The 12,648-nt window shown below is 46.8% G+C and overlaps 1 protein-coding gene across 2 annotated transcripts in view; it reads right to left on the reverse strand.

Annotated features, from left to right (window-relative positions):
* Window positions 1-826: 826 nt before the first annotated feature.
* Window positions 827-12,648, reverse strand: part of LOC109895752 (neurogenic locus notch homolog protein 1) — a 48,880-nt gene continuing 37,058 nt past the window's right edge. The window contains exons 23-34 of one of the 2 annotated variants that reach the window (XM_031830258.1): window positions 12,147-12,404; window positions 11,146-11,258; window positions 10,409-10,980; window positions 9,720-10,151; window positions 9,289-9,437; window positions 7,980-8,193; window positions 7,512-7,602; window positions 6,917-7,079; window positions 5,287-5,585; window positions 5,000-5,147; window positions 4,631-4,728; window positions 827-3,753 (exon numbers count right to left, since the gene is read on the reverse strand). In XM_031830258.1, the coding sequence (XP_031686118.1) occupies window positions 2,365-3,753; window positions 4,631-4,728; window positions 5,000-5,147; window positions 5,287-5,585; window positions 6,917-7,079; window positions 7,512-7,602; window positions 7,980-8,193; window positions 9,289-9,437; window positions 9,720-10,151; window positions 10,409-10,980; window positions 11,146-11,258; window positions 12,147-12,404 (3,926 nt within the window). In that variant the 3' untranslated portion in view covers window positions 827-2,364. Of the gene's footprint in view, window positions 3,754-4,630; window positions 4,729-4,999; window positions 5,148-5,286; window positions 5,586-6,916; window positions 7,083-7,511; window positions 7,603-7,979; window positions 8,194-9,288; window positions 9,438-9,719; window positions 10,152-10,408; window positions 10,981-11,145; window positions 11,259-12,146; window positions 12,405-12,648 lie in introns of both variants that reach the window. The other variant, XM_031830257.1, reaches the window with a different exon arrangement.

Consider the following 12,648-nt stretch of genomic DNA (forward strand, 5'->3'; position numbering starts at 1 on the left):
TCTTACCTGAAAACGCCTGTACCTGAAAATGTCTGTTCCTGAAAACACCTGTACGTGAAAACGCCCCTTGCGTCTTGGAGTAGAGGGAGAGCAAAACAATAATGCTAATTAAACAGAGTTGGCATCTTGAAAGGCCTGTTGGTGAAAGCCTCAGCAAATAACTGTTTTTATGAAATGTTCATTGTCTGAATCATACAACATAGAGGTCAATTAACAAACCTGAACCCAGGCAACATATTGGACCCTATGCATAGTGGGAGTTGTAGTCCTTTCAATCGACTCAGGTGTGAAGTCCTAAAAGGAACTATCACAAGAGAGACACTACTAAATATTGCCCCACTAAGGTATCCCATTATGGCAGCTACAGCATCCGCCTCATGCGGGAATAAATTACTTTTCAATACCTGACTAATTTGTCCAGACACTGTCAATAGATATCAATGAGATGTGAATGTTGGTGGGAAAAAAAGTATAGTTTCTGAAGACAATGTGAAAATCTCCGTCAATGAATAAAAAACGTAATTCATTAGAGATTACTGTTGAGTGTGAAAACTCTACTAATGACATTAAGTATCAATTTGGAGAGGCACACACACTCTCGCTCACTGTCACTGTCACTGTCACTGTCACTTTCTCTGTATCAGTATTATCAATCGAGTTTGATTGTGCTTGCATGGTTGCTGAGTCCATATCGGTAAACTACAGCAGGCTGGGTTTAGTAGACCAACGTTTCTATATTGAGATGAACTGAAAGACTTGGTATCCTTTACAAGGATTTATTACCTCCAGTCAATTGATTTTCCGAACGCAAAGATCAAAGACGCAATGTCTTTTATCATACGATTTTTTAATATATTTTTTATTTTTTTAAAGTCAGTCAGAGGAAGAAAAATACGTTTTATGCAAATTACAACTTTGCAGGAAGGTAACATTTTATTGCAGATACTACAGCCTAGGATTTGAATGAATAAAATTGAGAACGTATACCATTCAGAGTGTCTCACAAATTATCAGGGAAGGACACACAATAGAAACAGGACACTTCAGTCTTCCTTTTTACATAGAGTAAAAATTCATCCAACATTCGTCCAAATAGTCATCTGTGAATTATTTTGTATCACAGAAACAGTCAATAAATAATCATTTCATAAGTCCTCAATATTTCTGTTATTCTTTATCTGTAAGGGCTTAGAATATCTATATTTATGTTGTTTGCATACATCTTTCAGACCTCTTTTCCTCAGTGATACTGAGTAAAATATATGCTCTGTATGTATATATATATTTTTAATTACTGTGGATCATTGTGAAACCTCTTATCCGAATGGCATGCTTAAGATTTTTGAAACAAAATCCTGCTTATAAGGGAAATGCATATTCATATTTACATTGAAACACCCTCAGGCTCAAACAGTTGGAATGCGATAGGTAAGTTCATTTGCAAATGATCCCTCAGAATAACATCTGAAACATTTTGACAACCCGGCCATTTGTTGAACAACTAAAAGTAACAAGGGACACAGACTTACAGAGACTCGAGCCCAGTCTATTAACTGGCCATCTCAAAGCTTGGGTTATGCTGTACATTACCCCACCCTACTCCCTAACCCCAACACATACACGCTCCACACACATACAAACAATCAAATCAAGAGGCTTAGCACCTAATTTAGCTGATTCTTGGTTTTGGTCAGATGACCTGTTTGAAATGTTAACATGGAAACCAGCTAATGTAGTATATATAATATTCATACATACAGCATCCCTGACCACAGATGGGAAAAATAAGCCTGACTTTTATGAATGTCGACAAATAAATGCAGTTCTTGAATTCGCTAGAGTATTTAACAAAACTCAAAACACATTGAAATAACACTGGATTTAAGAATGTGCTCTATAGAATGACTTAAATCACGGTTTGTTTTTACAAGATTATACCATATTTTTTTTTAAATTCAACTATAAACAAGATTTTGACGAAAGATAATATGAAAATTAAAAAGGCAAAATTTCTACAAAAATAAATACCCAGTGTACGTCGGAATAACTTGGTATACTGCAGACATAAGCACTACATAAAGAAAATAAGCAAAGCTACAGTATGCCTATAAGTTTTACTTTCCCCTGACTATGGCCTGACACCTTGGATCCAACATTTCTGTAAGCACATGAAAACAAAAGTATAAATAAGACAATAAATAAAAACAGAATGAATAAAACATAGGCAATTCTTACTGTTAGTATAAAAGCATTTAAAAAGATCCTTCGGTCAAATCAGTTCATAGCTCTGTCTTTTTGTTCTGTTTTCTCAAGAGTGCCTTTTTATACAAAAATATCAAAATCAGTCCATCTTGTCATAACTCTCTACTTGAACTGGTCACTGATATGTCCGATCTGAGACTGCATGCTGCTGGTTGGTGGACTCGAGATGCCCTCTGACCAGTCGGACATGTTAGAATGCGGGGAGGAGCTAGACCATTGGTCGGGAGACCCGGGGGAGGGGGTTAGAAAGGGGTGGTCCGGGACCTGTAGCTGGTGGTTCGGGGTGTTGTCCATGGGGCCGGAGTAGCTGTGCTGGGAGGGAGGGGTGAGGTACTGGGTGCTGGGCAGGTTCTGGCTCATGATCTGGGTCTCCTGGGGTAGGATGGTGTGGATAGGCATGGAGCCCTGGTTCCCTGTGCCCTGTTGGAGCTCTGAGCCACTCAGCTCGCTGCTGATGAAGTTCTGGCTGATGGAATGGCCACTAGTGCCAGTGTTAGAGTTCTGGTGCTGCAGCTGGATGCTCTGTTGCTGCTGCTGGAGCTGCTGCTGCAGGTTCTGTTGGTGCTGCATCTGCTGCTGCATCTGCTGCTGGGCCTGCTGCAGAAGGTGGGGCTGCGAGGCCAACCGGGTGTTCTGCAGGCCCTGGTAGCTCATCATCTGGGACAGGCTGGTGGTGGGGAGCCCATTGTGGAGAGAGGTCATCATGCCTTGCTGCCCGCCCCCCTGGTGCAGACCGCCCTGCCCACCAACAGGACCAACCCTCATGGGATTGAACTGGCTGGGCTGGCCCATGCTGGCGTGCATCCTGGAGAGCCAATCACACTGGCCATTCATGCCCCCTGTGCTGTTGGAGCCTGACACAGGAAGGTGGGTGAGACGGGGCGGGAGTGGGTCGAACTGCATGTGTGCCAGCTCCTGCTTGTTGGGCATGCCCATGTGGTTGACCCCCATGTGGGGGTCGGACATCCCCTGGAGGTGGTTGAGCGACATGGACGGGGACTGCTGGAAGGGGGACGTCATCATGGGAGGAGACGCCACGTCAGAGATATAACCGTGTGGAGACTCCAGGGAGTCCACCGGGGACAGAACAGCTGAGCTATCCAGCACACTCCCTCCCTTCCCATCCTGGGAGGCTTTCTTCTTGTTCTTCATGTCCTTGCCGTCCTTGCAGCCAATGCCCTTGGCGCTGGGCTTGCGGGCCTTCTTGCCCTGGACCTTCATGCTGCCCAGGTAGCCATTGGGGGAGCAGAGGGGGGGGGACAAGGTCGTGCCCATGGAGCCTCCATGGCCATGGCTGTGCACGGGTGCACTGCGGACAAGGTTGTACTCATCCATGAGACGGACAATGTCGTGGTGCATCCTCTCTTGCGCAATGTCTCGGGGCAGCCGGTCCATGTGATCAGTTATCTCGCGGTTACCAAAGTGCTCCAGCAGGACCTTGGCCGTCTCGTAGCTTCCTTCCCTGGCAGCAAGGAACAGCGGAGTCTCCTCCTGAGGAAGACACACAGTGAGAAACATGTTTACAGTGGGCCACAGACAGACAGCTCTCTCTCTTGCAAAATTGATTGTATCTCAGTAACCATGTTTATAGCCTTAATTTTTATGCGAGTAAAGTCACCATATTTTTAAGAAATCACGACAGCTGTGATGGAAGTTTCGGTACAATTTGATAAACGCTGACAGATAATTTATTTGTTCGTCATGGTGGGATGTTTTTGTGTCGTTAAAAGTAATTATGCGAGAAATGGAGGTGGAAACGCCATAATATCCATCATATAGAAGTAAACACGGAGTCACGGGATGATATGGTTTATGGTCCTCCCACTACGACCCGGGAAAGCCTGCAGTTTATTAGGCTACAGATGAAATAAGTTCAGATGAACTTCACAGGGTGGTGAACGTGCACGGTGATGAGCTTGATGCTCCTTTCCAATAAATATCGAGGATCTTATTTTAGTGACATGATTATTGATGCTTGACTGCCGTTTGACAAATACAAATATTCTCGCTCTAATCCATAATAATGTCGTCATGTAGACTAGCCTACCCACACTGCATCTGTGAGCTGTTGGCTAAGAGCGCATGTGTCAAAACCAGATGAGGCACACTTGCTATTTAACGCAACAGTTTTTGTGACAGAACTTATCGGTAGAGTTGAAAATGCGATGGAAACACACTGAACTTCCGATTTTTATTCGGTCGATGAAAAAGTACTGTACATTTGTGTGCACTACGTCATCACGCAATTGGATGGGAACCTAGCTACTGAGAATAACCTGCATGAATAAAGGTTCAATCAAAAACGCAACGTAGCTTATGGAGGCAGCTTCTTCTATGGTGTCTTATCAGGCAGGAAGAGATGCCTTACCTTGTTGTTCTGCATGTCCTTGTTGGCGCCGTTCTTCAGTAGTACGATAGCTGCTTCCACGTTGTTCACTGCTGCTGCCCAGTGCAGAGCAGATTTGCCTTTGTGAAAGAGAGCGGGAGAGACAAACGTTCAGTTCACATCAAGCCATGCCTGTCTAAACTGACCTAAAGAAACCTGACTATCATTTCTTTCCAAACCCCACATTATTTCAACATTTTGTAAAATAACATTTTTTTATTTTATTCTACCCATTTCTAATAACAAATGTAACGTTTGATGGATCGAAAGTGCTCCACTATAGATCTGGTTGAAAGAGTACGATGAGGCCAAGGAGCCGATAGAGACACAACAGTGACATAAGAGCCCTACCGAAGTCATCGATAGCGTTGACGTCAGCGTGGCAGTTGATGAGCTCCTCCACCATACCCTCCACTGCCAGGCGGGCTGCCAGGATCAGAGGGGTGGTGCCATCGTGCATGCGGGCATCCAGGTCTGTGGCACGATTCCTGATCAAAATCTACAGGAAGACACGAGCTGGTTAACCTTGCATGAGATTATCTATAGAGATACTAAGCAAGAAAGGTCACATTGCCAATCCAATACAGTAGATCTCTTTGCTACTCAAAACCACAAATGAGTCTGCATTTGACCCTAACCTGGAAGACGCCCTGAGCGTCGGCAGCCACAGCAGCATGTAGCGGGGTCTTGCCCATGTTGTCCTGGATGTTGGCATCTGCACTGGCCTCCAGCAGACGTTTGGCAGCGTCGGAGCGGGCGTAGCGGGCAGCGAGATGGAGGGCGGTCTCCCCCGTGCGGTCCGTCTGACTGTGGAGTTTGGCACCCTGGTAGATGAAATCATTGATCACGTTGGCAGAGGCGTCTTCCTCCTCCTCGCTGTTGCCGGTTTCCAGACCTCCACCACTGCAGGAGGCGATCATCAGGGGGGTGAAGCCATCTGGGCAGAGGGAGGGAGAGACCATACTTTAGGACCAGGGGAGTTGACTATACCTCAGCATTGGCAGTCAGTGCACTAGTGCAGGGTCAGCATGAGACAGAGCCCAGTTCCTGGTACAAACGGTAAGAGTCAGTACTTCAAAGCACAAGGAAGATCAAAACAAAGCAACAAACAAATCGAATGTGGATTTGATGCGTTTGCCTGTGTGTATCATCACCGCTCTTTTCGATAACGGATTCTGATCGAGCCCGACGTTGGGGAGCTTGGGGAAACGGGCCAGGCTATGTGAAACCCAGGCAGCTGGAAAACTGAGCATTATCATCTCTGAGGGGAGGCTCAGCCAGTCGACCTGGATGGGTTTCTCCTCTTCAAAAGAATAGCGAGCCCCAGATCTCACAGATTCAATTCGGGCTCATTGATCGGTTAGGGAGAGAAAACGTGTGTGTGCTGTGCTTTAGTTCCAGGAGCATGTTACTGTTGATTTTCTTAAAATACTCTTCAGGGGGCTTGACACTTAATAAAAGGGTGTTCTTGTATTTTGGCCCGTTATTGGTTTTATTAATAAAGCATATGAAGAAATAGGCCTATTAGTGGTCCGATGATGAATGTAAGCAGGAACGGAGTTTTCCCCTGGGCTCAGGGCTTCTAGCCGCATGCTTTGATCTGGATCCCCTTACCCCTGAGGACACAGGGCTTTAGCTACTCCTACACACACACACACACACACAATCTTGCCATTGCTCACTCAGTCAGAGTTGTAAATCAATCAACTAATAACTGAGGCAGAAAAATACCTTAAAATATGACCATAAGTTTAGTTTGACGTCTATACAAAGCAAGATGTTAAGGTAATATAATTCAATTGAATAGGAATACATATTTTGTGAGTAAAACAAATTATTAGAATGATCATATTTACTGTAAATACTTTTTTTCAATATTTGTTTCCACATTTCTCCTGACACTTCTGATGACATAATTATGAAGACCTCTCGTCTCTCCTTTTCTAACTCTACACCTGAAATGTGACCCCCCAAAAAATACTTGGTACATGACCTCTGCACCGTAAATATAAAATAGCGGGGGCAAAATACAACAATTCCATACAACAGTATTACTGAAGTCCTACACACCTGATACACACCGAATTAAATACATACGTTCTATATTCACCAAAAATAATACAATTTCATGAAATGTAATAATCAACTCAATCCTTGTCAGTAGACGTTGAGGTAAAAAACAAAAAAATCTCCCCAAAATCAGTCAAATTCACAGCTAAAATCTGTCTTCATTTCCCTTAACGATGAAACGAGTGGCTGTAAACACACCTGGTCCCCGTACGTTGACGTCCATGCAGTCGTTCTCGATCTCCCCCTGAGGTGGTGTGGGGGCGATGGAGGGGATTCGGAGATCAGCCGCGTCCAGGTGCTGCTGGGTCCACTGGCGGTGGTCCGTCTGGTCGTCCAGGTCCAGCATCGCCTGCTCCTCAAACTGCTGGAACCAGACCGAGGGGTGGACGGACAATCAATTAGCTCACACCGCATCCAAAGCCTTTCATCTCAAACCTAGTTGAAAACTGAGGTTTAATTAACCGACTAGTATATATTCAAATGCTGACATTCTGGACAATAAAACCAAAAACCAACACAAAGGAGACTCTACATTTTCAATATCTTAATATTAAATTAAAGCAAATTCAATTCAATAGCCTCTGTAAATGTATACATCTTGAAACTAAACTGGAATCAAGTGATATTTGAAGGCTATTATCAGTGATGAAGAAGAGAAAATCCCTGACTGAAGATATTTTCTTCATATATTTCTTTAGGTATTTCTTATGAAGTCCATGTTCTACTCTTATTCCTGTCTTTCCCTCCAACAGTAGGTCCCAATGCCAGTATGTGGTGTCCTTAGACTCCTTACCCTAAAGCGCTTGGCGTCTGAAGGCTCCTCTTCTCCCCATTCATTCTGGTTGTTGTCCATCAGTGATATGTCCAAGGAATTTTTCAGTGGCCTGTGGTCAGACAGAAATCCCATTGAAAATCCGGATGCAGCACGTGAGCTAGCCAACTATCCCAGCTGAGCCCTCTTCCTCAGTGGCAGTGCACCAACACCGAAACAAAAGCATTGATTGAGCCCCCCCATCCTGTCTCGTCCCACCACTATCGCCCAGACAAGTCAATTAATGCACCCGTTACCTAAACCTGCTGCAACATTATCATTAATGATCCGAACCGTTCCCCCCTCTTTCTAATCGCCAACTACACCCCTCAGCCCCAAAAACTCTCGTTACCGCTCCACACCCTGCTACGACAAAATCCATGAAAAAACAAACCTGTGACCCATGGTGGGAAAACAATGTGGTGCCGCATGGAAACCCGGGAAACTTACTTCAATCCCACCGAATCCTCCCCGACGGGCTCCCTCCTCTTCTTCTTGTTGGGCTCACTGGTCTTGAAGCCCTCCGGCAACCACAATTGGCCGTGCTCGCGACGACGCTTCCGTGAGGCGACCATCCCCACGCCTGCGAAGGCCAGGAGAGCCAGTCCGGCTAGGACCACGTAGATGGGATAGAGCTCCGACGGAAGCTGGGGGTCAACCTCACCTGGAGGGGAAAGGGACAACATGGTAAGGCGGACAGCAGCGGAGCCTGAGAACCCAGATAGGCAGGCAGGCACGCGTTGGGTTGGTCGCAGGACTGCTAGTCCAGCTCCTCTAGTCTAGTGAAACCCCCTCCTGGAGCCTGGTCCTAGTTGTCCATGGCCAGAGCTATAATGGGAAGGAGGAGCGCCGTTTGTAAAACAAGGCTGGTCCTATTCTGTAATCATCAGAATTGCTAACCACTTCTCATCAAATAGAGCTAGAGATAAAATAAAATATACAACAAAAAAAACACCTCCTCTCCCCTCTCAGCCCAGGGTGCCAGGAGACAACTCTACCATTTCTTCTTTAAGGGGAAAAAAAGGGAGGGATTAATGAACTTCAAATTACTGCACGCGCTTTAAGCTGTAAAGACGAAGGATTTATTAGGATTTTCAAGATAACAAAGACTCCCAACTTCTAGCACACTCCCGATCAATTTTTCCCCTTCGCTTTTTTCCACTAACGATTTTGAAATGATAAACTCTCCCAACCCAAACCCTTAGAGATGCATTAAGTCCTGGTATTACATTCAGCGAGGTGAAGGTTGCAGCAGCCTCACACTGTGGGATGAAGTGTGTGTGTGTGTGTGTGTGTGTGTGTGTGTGTGTGTGTGTGTGTGTGTGTGTGTGTGTGTGTGTGTGTGTGTGTGTGTGTGTGTGTGTGTGTGTGTGTGCGCTAGAATGGTATGTGGATGGGGTAGGGGCGTGGATGAGTTGATTTACGGCAATTAACCATTTTGGAGCCTGAAGCCATTGGATTTAAACACAGACGGCTGCATTGATTGTTTAGTACATGTGATTCAAAAGTACATTTGTTTCATTGTTGAATATCAAATACACAATCAAAGAACACCCCATCATCACAGTGTGGTGTTGGAGGGTTAAGACCTAGGGGAGAAAACCTTCACCGTGTGTGTGTGGTGTCTGTCTGTCTGTGTGTGTGTGTGTGTGTGGGGGGGGGGTGTATGAGTAAGGTGGCGTTAGGGGTACAGTCCCCGGCTGTTTCAGCAGTACTCTTGGCCTGGTGACTGTTAGAATGGAAGGAGATAGAAACTCACTGTGAACCGCCTCTATGATGTAGGGAACGTTGAGGTTCCCACTGGAGGCCAGGGCCCCTAGGAAGGCTGCTACGTCAGTGGCACTCTGGAAGCACTCCGTGGACTGCTGGACGCACTGGCGGTTGTCAATCTCCAGGTACACTATGGAGCTGTGGAGGACAGAGTCATGTGACACACGTTAGACCTGATCTATAAACCTCAGAGAGACGAAAGAACAGCTCAGTGGTTCCTGTTCAGGGAACTAGCAGCAGTTCTTCAAAAGACAGACACCAGTTTTCCAATGGATGATTATACAACACATCGCTACCAAATACGTGGAAGGGCAGTTCACACAGAAACTAGCTCGACTTCCACGTAAATGGGAGGTTCGCATGAAAATTCCATTGAAATCCAGATTTCAAATGACGATTGTTCCCGAACATTTGTCTCACCCTTTGATCTGCATTGGGTCCAGCTCCCTGCGTCTGCGGCTGCTTCCATTGGCTATAGTATACATGCTGTTCTTCATGGAGCTGAGAACGGTGTCAGGGATCTCTGTCCAGCCCACCGAGCGCTTCGTGTTGTGTTTCTTCAGCTCCTGCTCACTGCCGTAGTACGGGTAAATCATCGTCTGTCCCTTAGCGTCCTGCTGGAACACCACATTGGTGTGGATCACGCGGCTCAGCTCGCGCAGGAAGCCAAGCGAATTGTTCCGGAGCTGGTCGGGCATGATGTGGACCACGATGACCAGGCGGCCCACCGCCAGCTTCTCTGGCATGTTGTTGGCACAGTCCAGACCGTCCCACTCACACTCTGCATTGTTGCAGCCCTGGTCACAGTGGCCGTCTGCATAGTGGTCTTTACAGTACTGGTCGTACAGAGGACTGGAGGGACAAGAGGAAATAGTATTATTCAGTATGGCTTTTAATGGGATGTGTATTATAAAAAAAAAAAGCTCAGACTGTTGTTCAGGCCTTGAACTGCTACTCAGACTTGATGCATTATCTACAGCATTAGCTGAATCAGGTGAGTTATAGTAGGTCTGGAGCAGAACCCTGCATAGCCAGCAGGTCTCAAGGTGGATTGGCCTCCCCTTATCGAGTATTGTATTCAGCCCCTGGATGGCAAGCGTCTCACTCACTTGCACTGGCCCTCCAGGTTCTGACAGTCAAAGCCATCGTAGAGACAGCCAGCGTTGTTGCACTGCTCGTCACACTTCCCGTCGTTGAAGTAGCGCCAGCACTGCAGGGACGACGTGCAGTTCTTCCACGGGTCGTTGAAGTTGAGCGAGCAGTCGCCCCCATCCCAGCCACACGCGTGGTTGTTACACAACATATCACAGAACTTGTTCCCCTTCGTTTCCTCACACTGGGGGATCTCACAGCTCACCTCCACCTCCGGCGGGGGGGTGATGTCACGGCCGAACCCGCCCAGGAAGCTGTAGTCCAGGATGTGACATAGCAGGCCGTTGAAGTTGGTGGGGCAGACGCAGTGGTAGTACGGAGCCTCTGAGCTGTACTCACAGGTTCCCCCGTTGTAGCAAAGGTTGGTGTTACAAGGGTTGTCTGTGGGGTATTCACACTCTGGCCCCGTGAACGAGGAGGTACAGAGACACTTTGGGTTCTTGTGTCCGGAGACGCAGGTGCCACCGTTACGACAGTGAAGATTGCCACAGGAGTGGGCATCGTACTCACAGGTGGAGCCAGTGTAGCCCTGTAGAGGGGAAGGAGAGGAAACGTGTCAATGTAGTAATACTATTTATTAAATGCATTACAGCATGTTGAATGAATGAAAACGGTGCAACACATCTGCTGGATGTCTCTTATACGGTGTTTTTGGCAGAACTATGGCCGCAGCCGTGGTTGTGCGGGAACTTACAGGTGGACACTTGCAGATGAAGCCGTGAGGAGTGTTGCTGGCTACGGCACATGTCCCTCCGTTACGACAGGGTTTGCCCTTACAGCCGTCAAACACCGTGTCACAATGCTCTCCTGTAGGGTCACAGAGAGAGATGGTTACATCAAGGACATGAAACGTTCCTTTATCAATAAGCCAATCACAGGTTAACGTTTAATGCCATGGAGCAGGAGTCTCCGACCCTGTTCCTGGAGAGTTACCCTCCTGTAGGTTTTCACTCCAACCCTGTTCCTGGAGAGTTACCCTCCTGTAGGTTTTCACTCCAACCCTGTTCCTGGAGAGTTACCCTCCTGTAGGTTTTCACTCCAACCCTGTTCCTGGAGAGTTACCCTCCTGTAGGTTTTCACTCCAACCCTGTTACCCTCCTGTAGGTTTTCACTCCAACCCTGTTCCTGGAGAGTTACCCTCCTGTAGGTTTTCACTCCAACCCTGTTCCTGGAGAGTTACCCTCCTGTAGGTTTTCACTCCAACCCTGTTACCCTCCTGTAGGTTTTCACTCCAACCCTGTTCCTGGAGAGTTACCCTCCTGTAAGGTTTTCACTCCAACCCTGTTCCTGGAGAGTTACCCTCCTGTAGGTTTTCACTCCAACCCCAGGTGTAACTAAGGCAATTCAGCTTATCAACCAGTTAATTATTGGAATCAGGTCTGCTAGAGTAGGGTTGGAGCGAAAACCTACAGGAAGGTAGCTCTCCAGGAACAGCGTTAGAGAGTCCTGCCATATGGGGTAAATACTTATCATTTGGGACTATATACCACAGAAAAAATGATAAGGTCATTTTTGTTGTTGTTGACATTTCTCATGCAAGTCCAAGGTGATTCGTCTCGAAAAAGACTAGTCTTTGCTTTCCCATACTCAACCCCATGAAATAACTGTAATTAACATGACACTAAACCCAACCCTGCGCTGCAGTCACTCTCCAGCCTGGTCCATCACATTACCCTCCTGCACGTTAAATATTACCTGTATATCCAGTACGGCAATCGCAGCGGTAGTTGTTGGTGAGCTGGACGCAGTTGTGTGTCCCGCGGGGGTCACATGGGTTGGACAGGCACTCGTTGACGTCCCCCTCACAGCGCTCCCCTACGTAGCCGGCGGGACAGATACAGTGGTAACCTCCCACCCTGTCCACACACTTCCCCTTGTTGAAGCACTTGGGCTCGTTGGTGACTTGGTCTGTGAAGGGGTTGCAGTCGTCTATGTTGATCTCACAGTGAACGCCTGAGAGGTAGAGGTCAGGAGGGAGGGAGGGAGGAACAGTCAGCCTAAACACAACCTAAATCCTACGACCTGCAATGGTGCAATACACATTTTAATGTACAGTTTTGTGGTGTTTTCTCTTGTTTGCTCCCTATGTAACCACACTTTTTGGGGGGCAACATTCATTTCAACAGTACTTCAAACGACCAACAAGAAACACACCCTTTATGTCCAGGAGATAAATCAATCCTGCATTTGACGGGGA

Source organism: Oncorhynchus kisutch, linkage group LG8 (assembly GCF_002021735.2).
Source record: "Oncorhynchus kisutch isolate 150728-3 linkage group LG8, Okis_V2, whole genome shotgun sequence".
In the NCBI taxonomy this organism is placed as follows: domain Eukaryota; kingdom Metazoa; phylum Chordata; class Actinopteri; order Salmoniformes; family Salmonidae; genus Oncorhynchus; species Oncorhynchus kisutch.